Consider the following 19,095-nt stretch of genomic DNA (forward strand, 5'->3'; position numbering starts at 1 on the left):
CCCAGAATCCCCAAAATCCCAGAATCCCAAAATCCCAGAGTCACGGAATCCCAGAAACTCAGAATCCCCAAATCCCAGAATCTCCAAAATCCCAGAAACCCCAAATCCCAGAAACCCAGAATGGCCAGGGTTTTCAGGGCCCTCTGAAGATCACCCAGTCCAACCCCCTGCCGAGCAGGCTCACCCAGAGCACATTGCCCGGGACAGCATCCAGGCAGGTTTTGGAGGCTCTGCAGCCTCTCTGGGCAGCCTGTCCCCGTGCTCTGCCACCTCCCAGTACAGAAATCCCCCCTCACATTCAGCCGGAACCTCCTGGGCTTCAGTTTGTGCCCGTTGCTTCTCGTCCTGTCACTGGGCACACTTGAAAAGAGACCAGCTCCATCCTCTCGACACCCTGCCTTTAAATATTTGTACGCACTGATGAGCTCTCCCCTCAGCCTTCTCTTTTCCAGGCTAAACGGGCCCAGTTCTCTCAGCCCGTCCCCATATGACAGGTGCTCCAGTCCTCTCATCATCAATAGAAATTAAGAACATCAAACATCTGGTTCCTTAGTTATTTAACCCTCTTTATTATTTGAATAAAATATATTTAATATGAACTCACAGAAGAGAATCCCTTAGAAAACTGATGACAACCATGTAAAGTTTTCTTAATTAGCTTCTGGTTATCTTACTGGGTGCTAAGGGCACTGGGACGTGGTGCTCGGAGACAGGGTCAGTGGGTGACGGTAGGGGGTGGGTGGGCCAGGTGAGCTTGGAGGGCTTTCCCAACCCTAATGATTCTAGGATTCTCTGTGTCATGGGCAGGGACATGAGGTACCGCCTGGGGCTGGTTCCACCATGCAGGTGGACCTGCGGGGATCCCATCCCCAGGAGCTGCTGGGACCAGAGGGGCTGGGGGCTCTTCCCCGTTCCGAAATGTTTGCCTCAGTGTCACCGTGGCGATGGGGCTGTTCGGCACCCAGCGCACCGTGACTCACGCACACGTCACCGCTGTGTGGCTCACGGTGCCCGTGGCTGGCGTGGGCCTGCGGAAATCATCCGGTGACTCACACGCTCCTTCCCCGTGGAAAACGGCTGTCAGGGGCTGAGATCACCTTGGAAGGAGCCCGTCACCCTGCTGCAGCTGGGGGGAGAGCTGGGGGACAGACGGACAAAGGAGTCCGTCCTGCCACGGGGCTGCTGGCTAAAATTTGAGGGGTTTCAGTGGGTAAGAGGGGACGGGGAGGCCTCGTGGGGCTTTACCAAGCACGGCAAACGTGGTGGTCGCGGTGCCTGGTGGCACCTCCTGCACATCTAGCTGAGTCAGCACCCAGCAGCAGCCTGGCAGGGAGCCCTCTGGGCGAGGCTGCGCGGGTGAAGGAAGGCACAGCGTGTGGACAGGCCACGCTTCTGCTGCCTCTGCAAGTTTCTCTCTGCCGGGCGCTCAGGAGATTGCGAGCCACGGGGATGTGAATCAGCTCCCCTGTCCACATCACAACGCTCCCCTGCGATGATGAGGCAGGAGGATTTTTATGGAGAGCCTCTAGGGAAAGTCTCTGTCACTGTTTGCTCTAGTGTCTTTCCCACGCCAGGCCCGCAGCCAGTATTTCTGGAAATTTAGAACCTCCAAAATTTGACACCATCTTTGAAAGTCAACGCCATTTTCCAAAGTGTAAAACATTTTATTAAAAAAATAATTTACTGTATCTTATATACAAACCACGAGAATGTTCACTTATAAAATACTGACATCCGACTTGTTGCAAAAGCTGCAGACAGGAGGAGCGAGCTTTCCAGACACGCTACATGTACAACCTGCTCTAACTCAAGACAGGGATGTTTTCTTCTGCCACTAAGTCAGTTCTGCCTGTTTCTGCAGCGTTACAGCTCAGTGAGTTTCTTCCTGTCACAGAAATGGAGGTAAAACCACAGCCCGAGCCACTCAATTTTTCTAAAATCCCACTGAAGACAGAGTACTCAGCACACCTAAGTACTGCACAACCAAGCTGTTACGGGCTTTCAGCTGAGGCTAAACCTCATCTCTTGGAGTTAGCAGCAAAATACACATGGATTTCAGTGGGACCAGGGATTCACTGAGCAAAAACCTGGACAGGCCTCTAACCCCATCTGCTCTGTGTCACAGAGTTTACTGGCAGCTACTTATCATCAGCTACAGGCCAGGGAAAGTCACATACACGCGCGCTCCCTGAAGCTGAGACTGGCACAGGTGGAGCAGGAGCTGCCATAAACATCTGCCGACTCCAAGTTGTTTTCCTGTGTGCTCTGCGAAGCCTCGCTGAGTCCTACAGCCTCATCCTAGCGACAGGCACACGCACGGCCAGTTCTCTGCAGAGTCCAGGCACCCAGCCTGCTAAATCCCCACTCCCTGGGTCTCTCTGCTCCCTGTGAGGTGTTGGGGAGCATCCACGAGGCCGGCAGCTGAATGCAGCAGCTCAGAGCGCCATGCGTGGCGTGGGAGCCAGCTGCCTGCTGGTGATTTCGTACAGCATTTCCGCGATGAGCTCAACGATGTCTGCGTTGCCGATGATGGGCCGGAAGAAGAGGTCTGTGATAAGGGCAGGAGGGATGGATTTCAAGGTGGAGGCAATCAGCAAAATGCGGGCAAAGCGGCCCTGGTCCTCAGGGTGCAGGGGCCGCAGGACCTCCTGAAGTGCTCGCTGGGCTTCCCGCTGGAGGCTCTCGATGTACAGGGAGGCTCTCAGCCCTGGGACGTCTGCCAAGAGAAAGGAGGAAAAGCCCATGAAGAGAGAGGCTGGAAAACAGCTCCAGGTTTCTCCCGTTCCCTTCCCCTGCATCTCAGAGGGAGTCTCTGAGCGCCACGCTAACAAGATGTACACAGCAGTGCTGAGACGTGGCTATTTCAGGGCTGCTGTTTTGAAGGAGCAAAAACAGTTAACAGGGCAAACAAGCCCCACAGAGTACGTACGGGGCTCTTTGTTGTTTGCAGAGCGACAAGGTCTGTGTTTTTAATGCTATATTTAACAGCCCTCCTTCCCGCTTCCCAGCTGCCAGCTGCATTATCGGTGCTAACGATAAGGCAAGCAGCCCTCTCTGCTCTCACGCACGCTCCTGCCCGTCCTCCAAGCCCAGAAATATGTTTTTAGATGCTAACACGTGTGGGGCCTTCTCTTGCTACCAGCAGGCAGGGCTCAGAGGGTTGAGCACTCACCGGGATTAAAGAGAATGGCTCCCTTCAGGTAGGCATATTCCTTGGGGCTCAGGTCCAGGCTCCAGAAGGTGTTGAGGCAGCACTGCAGCCGCTGCACGGCGGCCAGCGTGGGCTGCGTCCGCTCGGGCTCCTGCCGTTTGCTTTGGCCATCGAGGAGGATCTTCTTGAGCATGCTGGGGGCCGGGGTCTCCATCACCTCAAACGTCACCATCTCCTGCGCCAGCCCCAGGAGGAAGAGGGGGACCCAGCAGCTGTCCAGCAGCAGGAGCTGGTCCCCTCGCGGCAGCAGGTGGAAGGAAGGGAGGTTTTTCATGAAGCTGACGGTTTTCACCAGCACGTCGGAGGCAGCCTGGCAGGTGACGTGGGGTGTCCGGAGGCACACCGTCCGGCGCTGGTGGCACAGGCAGCGCTGGTGGGCCGGGCTGCAGCTGCCCCGGCTGTGGTTCAGGTTTTGGCTGAGGAGGGTGTAAAGGATGGCGGTGCGGTTGTCCTCCTGCTGGCACTGACACCTCTCGCAGTCCATGTCCACGCTGCTGCTCGTCATGGCTGAGCTGGGAGCCCGGATCCTCCGTGCAACTCAGCTCCTGCTGCAGCAGATGTGAGAGACCCGTAAACTTCCTCCCTGCCTCAGCCTGGAAACACCCTGTCCTCCCCGCTCTGCCAGCACATGGCCGCTCAAACCAGCTCTTATAAGGCTCGCTCGCAAGTGAAACACCCCCTTCCCAGCCTTGACCGCTCTGTGATTAAGCGGTCCTCATTAAAAAAAAAAAAAAAAAGCAGCCGTCCCCTGACTGATTGGCTGAGGCCAGCAAGTTCTCGGTGTGGCGTCAATGGCCGTTTTCTCAATGAAGAGCCAGCAGCTGCCGCAGGGGGGGACAGGGCAGCGCGGGTTGGGCGGCCTTATCACGATTACCCAAACAGTATAAACAAAGTCATTAACCCGGGCTGTACCATGGCACCAAGGCCCCGCGCTGCAATCAGGCGACACTATATGGCAGGTGTCACTGCCAAGGAGTTCACACACACACACACACACACACACGGCACCCATCTGGAGCGAGGGCCCTGTGGCAAACGGCCTGTGTGCTCTGCCCTTGGAAAGAGCAACCTGGAAGTCGTTTTATCAGCAGATGTTTGCCTAACCTTGTTGACAGGAGCCTTGCTGCTCTTACAGTTAAGGAAGCGGGTGAACCAAACGACTCATCCCCAGGCAGGCCCCGTGTGTCACAAGCAAAATGCTGGGCAGGGGCGGGACGGGTTTATAGATTTTCACCTTGAATTGCTCAGGTATTTGTATCTGCTGATCAGGAGCTGGTTTAGGCAAGGGGCAGTGTCTGAATACTGATTTCGGGAGGCTTGCTGGGGAATCCCCCGGGCAGCAGGAGCCTGCAGGCAAGGCAGGACCCCACGTGTCACAGGGGAAATATGGGCAGGGGAGGGCCAGGCTGGTGAATTTTCACCTTCAATTCTCAGCTATCAAAGAATCACAGAACGTGAGGGACTGGAAGGGACCTTGAAAGATCAGCTAGTCCAATCCCCCTGCCGGAGCAGGAACACCTAGATCAGGTCATCCAGGAACGCGTCCAGGCGGGTTTGGAATGTCTCCAGAGAAGGAGGCTCCACAACCCCCCCTGGGCAGCCTGTCCCAGCGTTGTGGCACCCTGTGAACCTCCTGTGTTCCAGCCTGCACCCTCTGCCCTCTGTCCTTTCATCAGATGTCAGTTATTAGGTGCCAAGATGGATTTGTACGTGGTACCAGCACAACTTGGTTTAGGGGAGGAGCAGCATCCAAACACCGATTTCAGGGGGGCTGCTGAGGAATCCCCCGGGCAGCAGGAGCCTGTGTGCAGCACAGCTCGCCCTGACGGGGACAACCCTCCCCGAGCACCCCCAGATTTGGGGGGTGCAGACGGGGGGGGATCACACACATGGGGGACACCCACAGAGGCCTGCGGGGCCTGCTGGACCCATCCCCACGCAGTCTGCAGGCCCCTGCCCCTGGGTGCGTGGCCCCGGGAAGGGGGCGGCGGGGGCGGCTCGGGGCCAACCGGGGCTGGGGGGAGGGAATCAGGGCCTGGCCCCCCGAGGCCTCCCCAGGCCCCACGGAGCCTTCTGGAAAGGCCCAGGCCTCTCCGTTGCCATGGCAACCGCGCCCGCTCCTTTCCTCCCGCCCCCCTCAGCGCTCGGCGACCAATCCGCGAAGGGAACGGCGGAGCCGCGCGCTGCGATTGGCGGGTTGGAGAGGCGAACGCGGGGCGAGCTTCCGCTCTCTCACCTTCCGCTTCCGGCGGGCGACGGCGTGAGGGGGCTGAGGCGGCAGCGGCGGCGGGGTGAAGATGGGGCTGAGCGCGGAGGAGGCGGCGGAGCAGGAGGATCGCTTCGACGGCATGCTCCTGGCCATGGCCCAGCAGCACCAGGGCGGCGTGCGCGAGGTAGCGCCGCCGGGCCCGGCGGAGGCTTCGCCGAGCTCCTCCGCAGGGGGTAACGGGGATGGGCAGGCGGCGGCGGCCCTCAGAGGAGGAGGAAAAGGGCCTGGGGGGGGCCCCGCGCTGCCCCCTGGGTTCCCTCCCCCGCCGCCGCCACGGAGCGAGGGGCCCCCGTGTGCGGCCTCCCCACGCTGGGGGTTCTCGGCCTTGGCGGCTCCACGCGTGGGGCTCGGCCCCGGGCCCGGGAGAGGCACGGGAGGACGGAGCCGCCCCGGCCCAGTTTTGCGGTCCCTCGAGCCCCCCCCCCCCCGCGGGTTGTGGCCGCCGCCAGGTGCCGTTAAACGAGGCCGCGGCTCCTCCCCTCCTCCTCATGGGGCGCTGCGGGGGCCTCCTGCTCCTCCTGGTGGGGAGCTGACCTGCAAGGAGGGGTGTGTGGGAACAAGCCCTGCACCCAAACGTGGGGAAATGGTGCCAAACACAGCTCCTCCTGCCCTTGTGGAGCTTCAGGGTGAAATACTGACAAGACATAACTCTTGGGGGGGGGGGGAAATAAATCCACTGAGAGTCAAACCCATTTCCATGGGGGTATTTTGGGGTGGCAGTTCATAACTGCTAATTCACCAGCAACATCTGGCAGGCAGCGAGACAGTCAGAAGTAAAAAGCTGAAACTTTTGGAAATAAACAGGACACAGCTGGGGGGTGGCTTGCACACTTGGAGAGCAGAGGCAAGGAGAGAAGCAGAATACAGAGTACAGACAATATGTGAGCATCTGTATCCATTCACGTGTGTGTGTACATATATATATATATATATATATATATATATATATATATATATATATATATAAAAGTACGTATGCTGCATACCCAAAGTTTCTGCATCAGAGAAATGTAAGTAACTCTCTGGGATGGCAAAGTAGATGCATCTCCAAGGTGACCTGAGAATAAACTGGTTGCCCTCTCTTAATGTGAAGCACACACAGGCCTCAGAAACATGGGATCCAGGAGCTGGCTGTCCATAAAAACCCTTGGCTGTTTTCTCTGGGAAACAGTCACGGGGTTTCAGCATGGTCCTGATGCAGACAGAGATAGGAAGGGCACAATAAAGGCTGCTCAAGAGACACAAGGTGCCTTGGAGTGATCTGGTCTCACTGCTCTTTTTTTCTCTCTTCACCCCTTCTCTTCCCCTCCCTTTCCCCATTTCCCAGCTTGTGAACACGTTCTTTAGTTTCCTGAGGCGTAAAACAGATTTCTTCACTGGTGGAGAAGATGGCGTAGCAGAGAAGGTAAAAAAAAAAAACAAAACAACAAAATCCACGCTTTTTTTGTCTTATTTATGTGCCATGTCTGTGCCATGCTAAGGCTTCCCTTTCTGAAGGCCCCAAAGCCCTTTAATGCACTCAGGGACGGGCAGCCTGTGATGCTGATGAAACACACCACAAAACAAAGCAATAACGAGCCGCCCCGATGTGAGGTGAGGCAGGATTGCTTGTCCCAGCGATACCGTTGGTGCAGTTTTTTTTTTTTTTTTTTTTGCCACGCTGTGGCCAAAGGCTTGTTTGGAAAGCAAATCTGCCAGACACACTGACTTAACGGTGACAGACACTGCAGGAGCGATAACCCCAGGTTACCTTGTTTGTTCACCTCAGAGAAAGCACAAAGTCCACATCTCTGCACATGCGGCTGCACTTCTGTCTCCAGGCTGTAGTACCTGCCTGGACTGAGTGATCCCAGGGCTCTGAGCTGCCTCACTGGCAGGTGGAGTGTTCCAGCAGGAGTTAGGCAGGCTCTCTGGAGGTTTTTTGGTTGTACTCACCCGTGTGGTGGCTGTTCCCATCTCATTTAGCACGTGAGCTGCTTTGCAACGCTTGGCTGGAGGCTGTGGTGCCCCTCGTCTGCCCGCCTGGCTTTGAGGCTGTGGGTGGTTACCGCAGAGCTTACAGGGGAGCTGATGGGGGAGGGTCTGGTGCTTCTAGATCCCAGGCAGTAGGGAATTGAGGACAAAATCTGGAGTGCTTGTCTTCTATAAGGGCTTTCTGGTCTACTGGAGGTCCCTGTGAGCAAAGCAGGCACTGCTGCCATGGTGAGCGCATTATGGAAGGCATTAATTGCTAACACAGGGCAGTGTGTGTGCTGTCTAGTCCCTGGAGTGGCTAAGTGAGGCAGGTAAGGGGAAGGAGATGGTTCCAAAGGAAGAATGAGGTGAAGTCTCCTGCTGTTTTCCTTAGACTATGAGAAATCTCCCAAATTCCTGGGGTCTCTGCTCCCTGGGACTGAAACTGAGCAGCAGCTTGGAGATAAGCACTGGCTGGTGCTTCTGGAGCTCCTGGCTACTGCGATATCTGTTGAAATGCTTTATGCTCTTCTGAGAAGGTGCTCAGCACAAGGGGTCTGTGATACCATAGCAACACCACAAGTTGCAGAAGCTGCTTCCCTAATCCTGCTGGTCCTTTGGCATTAAAGACGAGGAGGGGAGGGTGGGAAAGTCACTGTCTTTTATGCAGCCCTTGCGTAGAGCGAGGGGATGTGATGGCAGTTGAGAGAAATGCAGCACGCACACTTACAGGCTCAGGCTGTGTAAATATCCTCACTCCCTGGCTTGTTGTGCTGTTAGGAACAGGAGCTGGGAGATGCACGTCTTGAATTCTGTGTCCTAGGAAACGCTGGGCTCGGGTTGCGTAAATAAATCTCACTTTGCCCTTTAAAAACAAAGCAGGAATAGTTGGCGGTTGGTTACAGAAGCGCACGAGGCCTGGGTGCTTTGAGCTGCTCTGGAGAGGTGCTGATTCCTTGCGGGGTTTCTGGGATATACATAAATACCTGGAACCCCTGTCTGAAAACACGCCGATTATTTCCTCAGATTGTCTGCACTGTTTTCTGGAGCACACAGCAGCTCTCATACGTGCTGCTCTGCACAGTATTCCCTGGCATTATTGACCACGAGGCAGTTGCTCTGGCTTTCTGCCTGTGTACTCAGCTTTCCCCCTGAGCAGTACAGCCATTTGCATCAGAGACCTTGGGATTTTGCTTTTCAGTCACAACAACAAGAGCAGTTGTAGTTAGGTTTGGAGCAAAGATTTTTGGAGGAACTTGACCCTCGGGAAAATGATAAGCTTCCCAATTTTTTCTCCTCGTAACACTGATGTTAAACTGCAATGCCTATTGATTTCTGCTTGCTGCCCTTTGCTCTTGCAGTAGTAGCAACCTTTCCAGGAGCTTTAGAATTTCTTCATTGAAAAGGTTTCGTAATATAGATATTAATAAGAGAGGAACCTCCATCTAGTGCCTGGGGAAAGCTCGGTTGTGGGAAAGGTCAGAAGCAGGTGCAAAAACTAGGTCTAGTGTCACCATTCTTCCAGCTCTCATAGGTGTACAGAGAGTGGTCAAATGGCTGGGTTAGGCAGCTGCTTGTCCTGCTGGAAGAGCACAATGACTAAACAAATGGAGAATTTAATTGTTATTTGTTTTTATCTCCATTGAAATATACTCCCTAAATAAGAAAGAGCTAGGAAGAATTGCATTTAAATACTTCAGGCTTTCCCCCTCTCTGGATTTTAGGTCAAATGATGAGCAAAAATGAAGGGAAGTCACATCAGTATGGCTAACATGTTCTCAGAGCCTTAGTAGATAGTCATTTGGGTTTGAAAAAGTGTCTTTTTTTTTTCCTTAAACCTTTTGTTATGTGTTCCTGTCTTTCAGCTGATCACAGACACCTTCAACCATCACAACAAACTAGCTCAGAAGGAGCGGAAGGAGAAGAAGGCTCGTCAGGAGGCAGAACGGCGAGAAAAGGCAGAGAGAGCTGCGAAACTCGCTAAAGAAGCAAAGCAGGAAGCGAACGAGCCGAGGATTAAGGAACTTACAGACGAGGAAGCAGAAAGGCTGCAGCTGGAAATCGACCAGGTGAGAGCAGCGCTTGGCACGTGTGGGTGCCATCCAGGTCTGGGCTGTCTCCTCTGTTTGCTGGCACGTAGTTCAGGTGGCGGTGAGCGATGTAAAAGGCTGTGTCTGGATCCCCAGATAGGAGCAGGTGGTGTGCTGCTAACGTAAATTAACCGAGGACAATCACTGCATTTTGGTGTGGATTTGCCCATAAGTCGCATCACCTTTCTGCCCTTGGCAAGGTGTCTCAGCAGCATCCTCTGTTACTGTCATCATGGCGAGGGGACTTCCCTTCAGCAGTACCGCTTTCCTGTAACGCTGTGGGGACTGAAAATTCCCCATCGGTCTTGGTTGTAGCTCTGAGTCTGGCTCTTCAGTTCGAGCTGAAGAGGCTGAGGCCACCTAGTGTCAGATCAGCAAGTGACACAAAGCATCAACGCTATCTGAGCCTGTTCATTCTCTTTTTAAACAGAAAAAAGAAGCACAGAAAGAGGTTAACAGCGTCCCAGTGAAATCCACGGAAGATGAAGGTGAATCTTCAGATTCTAACAAGCAGGTAAAGCTCACCTAGGGACTTTATGTTAGACTGAGAGAAATATGTTTCTGGTTAACCATCAGAACTCTCGCGAGTGTTATGGGATGTCCAGTTTGACTTTCTTTGGGAATATGCACTGAAAAAGATCTTGCCTTTGTCATAACACAATTTCCAAAGACTTCAACACCTCTTTTTCCCCCTTGTTGCTGTGTCTTAATAGAGACACCTTTTCACTGGAGGTTAAAGTTATGTGAATATGGAATATGCGCAGCTGAAATTTTTACACAAACCTAGAATTGTTGACACAGGTGAAATATACATGGAGACTTGAAAAACCTTTCTTTACACTTCAAATTGGTTGTTTAGGAAACAGATGAAGAAGAGGAAGATGAGAAGGATAAAGGAAAACTTAAACCCAACTCTGGCAATGGAGCTGACCTTCCAAACTACAGGTGGACACAGACTCTTTCAGAGCTGGATGTAAGTATTGCCTTATATCCAGGGTCTGAGGCATCTTAGCCAGGAAATAAGAGGAAATGCTAGTGAGGGTAACGGACCTGATGTCCTGTATCTTATTTGCCCATGGAAGATTGTTAATTGTAATTAAGGGCAGCATTTCAGTAGCTGGGGGAGAGCCTGGTAACTAAATACAATTCCCAGAAGCTGCACTTAACTCTGCCAAACCTTGGCAAACACGGTTAAGACGTTAAAATCTGCTTCCCTTCCACTGAGATATGTTGGCCATCGTGTTGCCAAATTTACACACGTATCCTTTCACTGCCTGCTTGCTCAGTACCCTAGGGAAATCATTGAGTATTCAGTCTTACTCTGATGAAAGCAAGGCAAAAAGCCTTAAAACAGCAGCACAAGAGGGCGAGGAGAAACCGCATTGCTCTGCTCCTTACATCTGATCTCTGTCTGGTCCAGCTGGCCATCCCTTTCAAGGTGAGCTTCCGGCTGAAGGGGAAGGACGTGGTGGTTGACATCCAGAGACGGCACCTCAAAGTCGGCCTGAAGGGCCACTCACCTGTTATCGATGGAGACCTTTTCAATGAAGTGAAGGTGGAGGAGAGCTCCTGGCTGATTGAAGATGGTAAAACAGTCACCGTGCACCTGGAGAAGGTAAAGCAGAAGAGACTGGGGAGAAGTGGGGCTTGTCTGCCTCTTACCTGGTGAAATGAGAGGCACGAAACCAGTGAAAGCCCTGGCCTTTGTGAGCTGAAACATAATTGTGCTTGTCCTTTGTACAACATCAGTGATGCTATTGGAAGCAGGGCATTTCAGTTTGCCTCTGTTTTCAGCCCAACTTCATGCTAATCCAGTATGCCCAATTGATTGCTAAGCAGATTGGGAAAATCTGGAAGGAAATCACTTATTTTAAAGTTGTGCCTTAGTGGAATAGCACTATCCTTTCACATCTGTTAGCGACATGAAAAATCCATGGACAGACCTTACTGCTGCTCCTGTCCCTTCTGGGCCTCTCCAGGTGATGTGTTTGTAATCCTCCTTTGTTGTGCCAAACGTGACATGTAACATGCTACCAAGATTTGCCAGTTGTGGAAATTCAGGCTAGGTAAAGTGGTTAGAAATGAAAGTAATGCCCTTTATTCACGTTCAGATTTTACTGACATTTAGAAAATTGTCGAAATTTGATTCCAACGTTTTTTTCCTGTGACTGAGACATAAAATTCCAAGAACAAGTTCAGGAAAAATAAATATTTTTTGCCTCTTCATTCCTTCAGATCAACAAGATGGAATGGTGGAACAAACTAGTCTCCACGGACCCAGAGATCAACACCAAGAAAATCAATCCAGAGAACTCAAAAGTAAGAACTCTCTGTTTTACTGAATGGAGCCTTCTCGTAAATGTGCTCGCGCTGAGCCACGTTCAACTTCTACATCTTCGTTCTGCTAGCAGTACTGGGAGTACTGATGCATGTGATGCTATCGTAGAATATAAATGCTCCCAGAACTTAAATGCTCCCAGAACTGCAAGTGAATGGAGCTGAATTTATAGATTAGTGTCTGTATAAGTATTTCTGAAGCCTGTGCACACAGCACCATGTAACACCAGTGTAGTTGTGTTTTCTGCAAGCAGGCTGAGGGGGGGTGAGCAAGGTTATGTCGATGTTGATAGAAGTCCTTGGTTTCAGTTGTCAGACCTGGACAGCGAGACTCGCAGCATGGTGGAGAAAATGATGTATGATCAACGACAAAAATCCATGGGCCTCCCCACATCTGACGAACAGAAGAAGCAAGACATTTTGAAAAAGTGCGTAGAATTGATTAATTCATGGATCCTCGCTTTCCCATACCCCTTCTCCTTTCACACATATCTAGCAGTGCAACCAAGGAAAGAACGGGTTGGCGCTCAGTCCTACCTGAGTTCACGTCAGCAGTTAGACAGTCATTGGCTACTCACCTGTGTCTGTAAAAGTCAGTGGGTGTAGAAAGCCTAACGGGAAATTCTAGGAACAGCCTAGCTCTAGCATTGTCTTAATCTGCTGATTTCAAGTCCAGAAAGCATGTTTGGGCATGGAGGTGCCATCTCTGCTGAACTTTAACATGGTCTTGATTGTTTTCTAATCTCCTGCTCAGTAGCACAGATAATCTCCCCCCTGCTCTACACACCTGCCACCAGACAGCTGTCTCCAAAGCCCGTAACCCTTTTATGTCTTTATTGCCCTGTTTGGCATAAACGCACCTCGGCGGGGAAATTACTCACAGGGCTCCCAAGGCCACGTAGGAAGGCGTGGAGGCAAGTTCTGGATCAGGCAGCTTCCTCAGCAAGTGCAAATCCCCATCTTATCTCAGGGTTGCAAGGAGGATTAGTGTAGCTGGCCTGCCTTCTGCACCTGACTCCTTTCCTTCCTTGGCTTATCTGTGCTGGCAGAAGCTTGGCTCTGATCAGTGCACTGAGTTTAGGGTAGGACGAGACTTCTAGAGCACAGCCCAGACATCCTCAGCACCTGTGGAGCTGATAGCATGACAGGCAGCCCTCGCCTCCCTGGAAAGTGCACATACAGGATACCTCGTTGGCAAAGTCAGCTCCCTGCAGGTTTGGCTTGGGTGCAGATTGGCTGGTAGAGAGCGGATAGGAAGTTTAGACTTTGTTCAGGCCAAAGTGGACCGAGTGACACCCAGGTGGGTGCTAATCTCTGCCAACGAAGCCCTCCTGGCTGCTAAACAAGGACGCTACTCCCGCAGCACAGATTTCCGTGGAGGTGGAAGTGCTGCGGTAGCATTTCGGGGGAAAACACGAGATGAGAGCGTGGAAGAAGAAGGGGGCCTGCCCTTGTGCTTTGTGTCTGCTTCCCCCACATGGTTACGTGTTATACCCGCTTGTGAACTGCAGGGCAGAGGGGGAAGGTGGGAGCTTCTGCGTGTGCTAATACCTCACTGCTGAGCTCCCGCAGGCACAGCCTTTTGTTCTCAGAACTTTCTGATGTGGCAACCTGTGTCCAAATAGTCCTATCTGCCGGGGTTGCAGGGCATCTGTAATCAGGTTGTACCTAGCCTGAGAACAGATTTCTCTGGTCGTGTGCTTCGTTAATTTTCACCGTCGCAGCACCGGAGACATTCCCGGTGTCTCCAGTAATGCGTAATGCAAACACGTTTAAGCTTAAATCATAATCTTCCCTTATAATCTCCCCTCTGCCCCACAGTCAGGGTCAGAGCTGTTACGTGTCTGTCCGAGAGGTAACAGTTACAGGGTGTGTATCTGATAATTAATAACTGCCATGTGTCTGGGCTTGCTGACCTTGGTGGCTGGTAGGGTTGCTAATATCACTGACCTGAGGGAAGAGCGTTTGGAGATTGTGGCCCAGGAAGCTCAGTAACACAGTCCCTGCTGTGGAAGGTGTGAGGAGGAAGCAAACTTGATAGCACAGGAAGTAGGGACGCCTTAAACCTTGGGAGAAGGCTGCCTTGAACTTGAAAAGTGGAACAAGAGGAGGTTGCACGAGCGACTTGAAATGGAATTGAGGGAGTGCTGAGTTCTTAGGCACTGCGTGTCCCTGAGGGGAGCTGTTCTGTGGCTCGTGCTGACTGACCAAGCTCTTACCTTTGTTCTCCTCGCAGGTTCATGGAACAGCATCCAGAAATGGACTTTTCAAAGGCGAAATTCAACTGAGTCCTCCTCTTTTCCTCCCCTCCCTCAGTCAGCCCATCGAACGGGGCAGGATTTGTGTTGCCGGATAAGTAGGGATCCCTTACCTTGGGCAAGTAAGCACTTCCAGCATCCCCACCTGAGCTTGCTGTGGAGGCAGCTCCATGAAGTCATCCTCAGTTGTCCCGTGTCAAGCAGAACACAAGGCCACAGAACCAGCCTGCAGCAGTTCCAGTCAGAGCCATCTGCGACACTTCCCAAACAGCAGTTAGCAGAGAAGGAGGGGCTAGAGCAAAAAGAGCATTAGGGCTACACGAGCCAGACTTGAGAGGCTTTGGGACATACCCTTAATGTATTGCTTAGCTTAATCTCCTGGCTCTTCAGCGTTAGTAATCCACGCTTTGCCATATCAGTTCTGGCAGCAGGTTCTCCTGAGTTTTTACTCCCTCCCCCTTCTGGCATTCTTGCTCTCTTGTGAAAACGAGGGCCGGTTTATTTCTTGCAATAATCCCTGTTCTGCCTCCATGGGCCTGGGAAAGGAAAGCAGTAGTATAAAAGTAACCCATTGCAGCTCCTCCTCATTGCCATAACCCAACATTGTCAGGTAGCAGAAGGCATCACGCTGCTGTCTGGAAACTGAATGGAGAAAGGGTAAAAACTGGTTCCCTTCTCCTCACCTGTAATGGGCTCAAGGGGAAATCACATCTGAGCAGAGGGTTTGGTGCCTTCCACCCTTGCTGCTGCTTCTATTTGAGCCAGAGCTGGAACAGTTTGGACCCCACGGGGCTCAAGGGAGAGCTCCTGTCCCAGCTGGAGAGGATGACCTGCTGCCCTGTGGGAAAGGAAGGCCAGGAAATCTGTGGGTACAGGCAGGGAGGAGGTCCTTGGGGTGCTGCCCTTGCTGGCAGTGCATCTCGCGGCCCTTTTCCAAGCACCTCTCCCTGCCGACTGCTGACAGGCATTGCTGCGTTCTCTTCTGAGCTCCTGCTGACGAGTGGCATTACTCTGCATGTTCATATCTTTGTTAAAACTGCGGTGCAACATAAAGACAAAAAAAGTGGCATATTTTCAGGCAGAACGTGTGGTTTCTCCTGCAGGAGGGCTCCCAGAAGCCCAGGCAGGCTTGGGTGCAAGCTGGGAGGGGGCAGCGCCTGCGGACGAGGGTGCCCCAGGGTGTTGGGGCTTGTGATCTTTGGCTATTTATGAATTCCTCTCGGGTTCCCCGCTCCTAACATTTGCTCCCCAGCTAAGGAGAGGCAGCAGGAGCTGTGCACCTTGCTCAGGAGCGCTGAAAGTCTCCCTGCCCAGCTTAAACCCCTGGCTACAACCAAGGCTCATGGCTCCAGGCTCCACCTAGCAGCGTGTGACTGCTGAGGAAGCCACCCTTGCCCCAGGTCTGCTTTATGACGCCCGCATGAGGAAAGTGGCACAAAAGCCATGGTTCCTGTCAGTCCTTTACAGGCTACCCCAAAATCCTGCTGCCGTGGTTCTTGCTTCTGCTGCCCCGGGACGTTTCCACCTCCTACCAGAGGGAGTGGGCACAAACGGCTGAAAAACGTGCTTGGGCAAAGGTCAGTCTGGCATTGCACCTGGCTTATTTGGATTTATTTTTCGAACAGGAGGATGTTGTTTGCATTCAGTCTTCCACTTTTACAGGCCCTCAGGGTCAAAAAACAGCCCCCACCCAGCCGAGCAGTGACCTTGTGGGCGAGGACTCGGGTCAGGGCACCTACGTCTGGCCTGCCTTCCCCACTACCTGCTGGGATGGAGCAGCTGCACTCGGGATCTTGCTGCCTGGCAGTCTTGGGGTTACCTTGCACACCTCTGCCTTGCTGTACTTCACTGAAAAAGGGGAGAGGGTCTCGTGTATTTGTAGAGAAACCAGACCAAATGCTGGCTTCAGGGGCTGTCAGCCCTGGTTTGAACGTACCTGCTCTGAACCATGGTGTGTGGGGCACTTGGGCTGCGGGTGGTGGAAACAAACTGCAGTGCTGGGGGTGCAGCGAGCTTCCCTCAGATCCCAGCGGTGCTTCAGAGCAGGGCTCGGTGCCGCGCTGCTTCCTGGTGAGCAGGAGCTGGGGCCGGGCTCTGCAGCCGCAGCAGAGCCGTCCAGCCAGCAGCCCCTCCTGCAGAGCAAGCACAGGCAGGCACCAGGCAGCGGTCATAAAGCGGTGTGGTGCACGGCACCACCCTGAGCCCAACCTTGGGGACTTCCCCGGCACCACCCCAGCTCTGTAACCCGCACCAGAAACCCCAAAAGGGACGGCAGGGGCTCTGAGTGGCTGTCAGCCTGGGGCTGCCTGGACTAAATGCAGAACTCCTGTGAATTTTAACAACGCCATTACCAAAACCCCAAATGTCTGCAGCTGCTCCTGTCCTCAGCCCTTCGGTCTGCGCCTGTGTGAGCCCAGGGCAGCCGTTGGTGTACCCACGACTGAAACTCCGGAGTTTTCCAGTTCGGGCTGGCACGAGTCTGCACGCTGCTTGGGGTCAGGAGGCAGGCTGGGAAGCGGCTAGGCAAAAACAAAATTAAGACCAAGAAAAGTCAGTAAATAGCGGGAACCCTGGAGGAAGCTGCGAGGGGATTTTTTGGGGGAAGAAGCGGCGTCGTTTGCCTTCCTTTCAGGCATGTAAAGAGGAAAGGCAAACAGTTCTGGGAGAACTGGGCCAGAGCTGCAGCTCTGATCTGGCGGTGGGTGAATGCCCTGAGCTGTGTTTGTGAACTGCGGGTGATCCAAGCGCTACGCCTGGACTTCAACCCCTCCAGCCAGCGGAACAGAAGGTGTTTCTCCTGCTGGCCTTGTCCTCTGCAAACCACCCGGCTGCCTCCGACTTTCTCTGGGCTGAGCTGAATCCCAAGCACCCTTTGGGCCCCGGGAGGCGGTTTCCTCTGGAGCAAACAGCACCGGGGTGGGACAGCTCTGGGCTGGGCAGCTGCAAAAGCAGCTCAAAGATTGCAAATCCCTTGGGCTGAGCTACCGGAGAGCCCTGACTGCAGCCTCATGCTCATGAGCCATGCAGGGAAAGTGCCTGCTACAAGGGACATCGGGGACCAAACCCAACAAATATTTCCTTGTCTTCATTCTCAGCAAACATCTCCCTGCCCGAGCTCTGGAGGGTGGCAGGAGATGAAGGTCCCTTGGCCTGTCACACCCAGGTCACATCTCCTGGAGAAGCTGTTTCAGTGCTGCCACCCCTTGGAGCAGCGGCTGCCAGCGCACCCAGGGCTGCACCCAGGGCTGCACCCAGCAGCAGCTCCCTCGCTGCTGGCTTTGGGGCTGTCCCCAAGCGAGCAGCCAGGCCGGGGAAGGGGGCACGGCTGCTCCTCTCCACCCATGGCTCGGAGCAGAGGCAGAAGGGCTGGAGCTGAGAGAAAGGCTCCAGCAGTGCCGTGGGACCCAGCGAAGTGGCTCCTTTCCTAACGTAGAGCCAACTCTTCCTTCTCCCAGCCTTTAAAAACAAAACCTTGAAGGCCCTCAGGCTCTGCAGGGTCTTCTTCTTCTGGTCTTTTGTCTAGCACCAGCTCTTGGCTTGGCCTTTACTAATGACAATCGCAGCTCAGATCGCTCAGGAAACGGCCCAGGCTGCAGGACAGCTTTGGAAAGAGCACTGAGATAGCAGAACCCCAGGAGGGAAACAGGCACGAGGGATTCACATCTGTTTTGCTTACTTTGAAGAGAAGCCTCCACTCCTCTGTCACTGCTAAGGACCAGGCTGTAAACCTTCGGGGAAAATTAATCTGCTTTCTACCCCATGAGCTGCACTGAAAAATAAATCCTTCGGTAGCTCAAGGTGTGGACGGGGAGGTTTCCCTAGCACAGAGCAGCGTGGGTCTGCTCCGATCAGAGCCACCGAGCTTCCTGAACCCTGAGCCAAGGAACCTGCTGGCAGTGGGGTGCTGGGGACTGCGGCACTGGGTGCTACTGGAGGTACTGGGTGCTACTGGAGGCACTGGTCCTGTCGCAGCAGGGAGTGCTGCTTAGCACGGCGAGGCCACGTGCGCTGCATGGTCTCGGGGAGAGGCTCCTGGCAGAACCGAGCCCAGCAAACCCGAAGTCTCTGGGAAAAGCAGGGTGCTGAGTCATGATCCCTAAAGGAAGTACCCAGGCAAAAAAAAAAAAAAAAAAAAAAAAAAACATTTCTATGCATTTAGCTGGGTAAAGGGCCCTCGTATTTCTAAGATCTCTGGCCACCACGTCAGATCACCCAATAAAACACTCGGCGCTGATGCTCGGAGCAAAAACCACTCCAGCAGCAGCTGAGACAGCTCGGTCAATGGCAAACGACCTTCAGCAGGCAGCCAGACTGCAGTCATCCCCTGGGCAGCCGTGAGCAAGGCAAGCCAGGATCAATGCCCGGTCAATGCAGCAATCCAACGCCCCAAACCGGGAGAGGCACAGAACACGAGACTGACAGCGAGAGAGGGAGCAGCTACGAGATCACAGTTCTAAAGGCAAAGATTTCAGATGTTTCTAGGAACAGCAATGACCTTGCAGCAGCTGTTTCGAACAAACCAGCTAGTTTGGGGCAGGGGATGAGCTCCTACGCTGTGCACACACAACCCAAAGCATCCAAACAGCTCTGGTGGGCGTTCAGGAGACCCGAGGGAAGCAGGAGCAGCACCGTGCACCGCTAAGAGCTGCTCTGCACCACCCCACCTGGGCAAACTCCCTCGCAGGGAAGATCAGCCTCCTCCAGGAAGAGCACTGCAGGAATTCAGGTAGAAAGGACAGAGGACAGAATAACGTGGCCCAGGCTTGAAGGAGGAACTGGCAGAGCAGCTTAGGAGCCGGTGGGGACAGCAGTGACACAGCCACGTCCCAGCACGGTGCCAGAGGCTGCTGAGCACGCTGCTGTGAGCAGCCTTTGCTCTGTTCCCCTGGGGCCCCGACAGGCTGGTCCAAGGGCTGCAGGATCAAAGCATCCTCTCTGGCAGACCCTTTCCAGCTGCAAAAAGGCAGCATTTACCTT

The 19,095-nt window shown here is 53.5% G+C and overlaps 2 protein-coding genes across 2 annotated transcripts; one reads left to right on the forward strand and one right to left on the reverse strand.

Moving 5' to 3' along the window:
* Positions 1 to 1,640: 1,640 nt before the first annotated feature.
* On the reverse strand, positions 1,641 to 5,215 carry NR0B2 (nuclear receptor subfamily 0 group B member 2). The gene is made up of 2 exons (XM_005017473.6): positions 3,173 to 5,215; positions 1,641 to 2,716 (listed from the first exon to the last, which is right to left on the reverse strand). Exons 1-2 carry the CDS (start codon positions 3,714 to 3,716, stop codon positions 2,436 to 2,438), a joined length of 825 nt encoding a protein of 274 aa, XP_005017530.1. The 5' UTR covers positions 3,717 to 5,215; the 3' UTR covers positions 1,641 to 2,435.
* Positions 5,216 to 5,439: 224 nt separating this feature from the next.
* NUDC (nuclear distribution C, dynein complex regulator) lies at positions 5,440 to 15,189 on the forward strand. Its single transcript, XM_027443889.3, has 9 exons — positions 5,440 to 5,604; positions 6,808 to 6,885; positions 9,299 to 9,502; positions 9,954 to 10,037; positions 10,383 to 10,496; positions 10,944 to 11,138; positions 11,759 to 11,842; positions 12,170 to 12,288; positions 14,097 to 15,189. The coding sequence occupies exons 1-9, from the start codon at positions 5,509 to 5,511 to the stop codon at positions 14,146 to 14,148; spliced, it is 1,026 nt and encodes a 341-aa protein (XP_027299690.2). The 5' UTR covers positions 5,440 to 5,508; the 3' UTR covers positions 14,149 to 15,189.
* The last annotated feature ends 3,906 nt before the right edge of the window (positions 15,190 to 19,095 follow it).

The sequence above is a fragment of the Anas platyrhynchos genome, chromosome 24 (genome assembly GCF_047663525.1).
Source record: "Anas platyrhynchos isolate ZD024472 breed Pekin duck chromosome 24, IASCAAS_PekinDuck_T2T, whole genome shotgun sequence".
Classification (NCBI taxonomy): domain Eukaryota; kingdom Metazoa; phylum Chordata; class Aves; order Anseriformes; family Anatidae; genus Anas; species Anas platyrhynchos.

What these genes read in the sequence shown, in the direction of transcription:
- NR0B2 (XM_005017473.6), bottom strand. Translation starts at nt 3,716, where the DNA reads ATGACGAGCAGCAGCGTGGACATGGACTGCGAGAGGTGTCAGTGCCAG. An exon ending in AGCCATTCTCTTTAATCCCG is followed by an intron (nt 2,717 to 3,172) that starts GTGAGTGCTCAA and finishes TTCTCTTGGCAG; the next exon opens with ACGTCCCAGGGCTGAGAGCC.
- NUDC (XM_027443889.3), top strand. Translation starts at nt 5,509, where the DNA reads ATGGGGCTGAGCGCGGAGGAGGCGGCGGAGCAGGAGGATCGCTTCGAC. An exon ending in AAGATGGCGTAGCAGAGAAG is followed by an intron (nt 6,886 to 9,298) that starts GTAAAAAAAAAA and finishes CCTGTCTTTCAG; the next exon opens with CTGATCACAGACACCTTCAA. An exon ending in TCACCGTGCACCTGGAGAAG is followed by an intron (nt 11,139 to 11,758) that starts GTAAAGCAGAAG and finishes TCATTCCTTCAG; the next exon opens with ATCAACAAGATGGAATGGTG.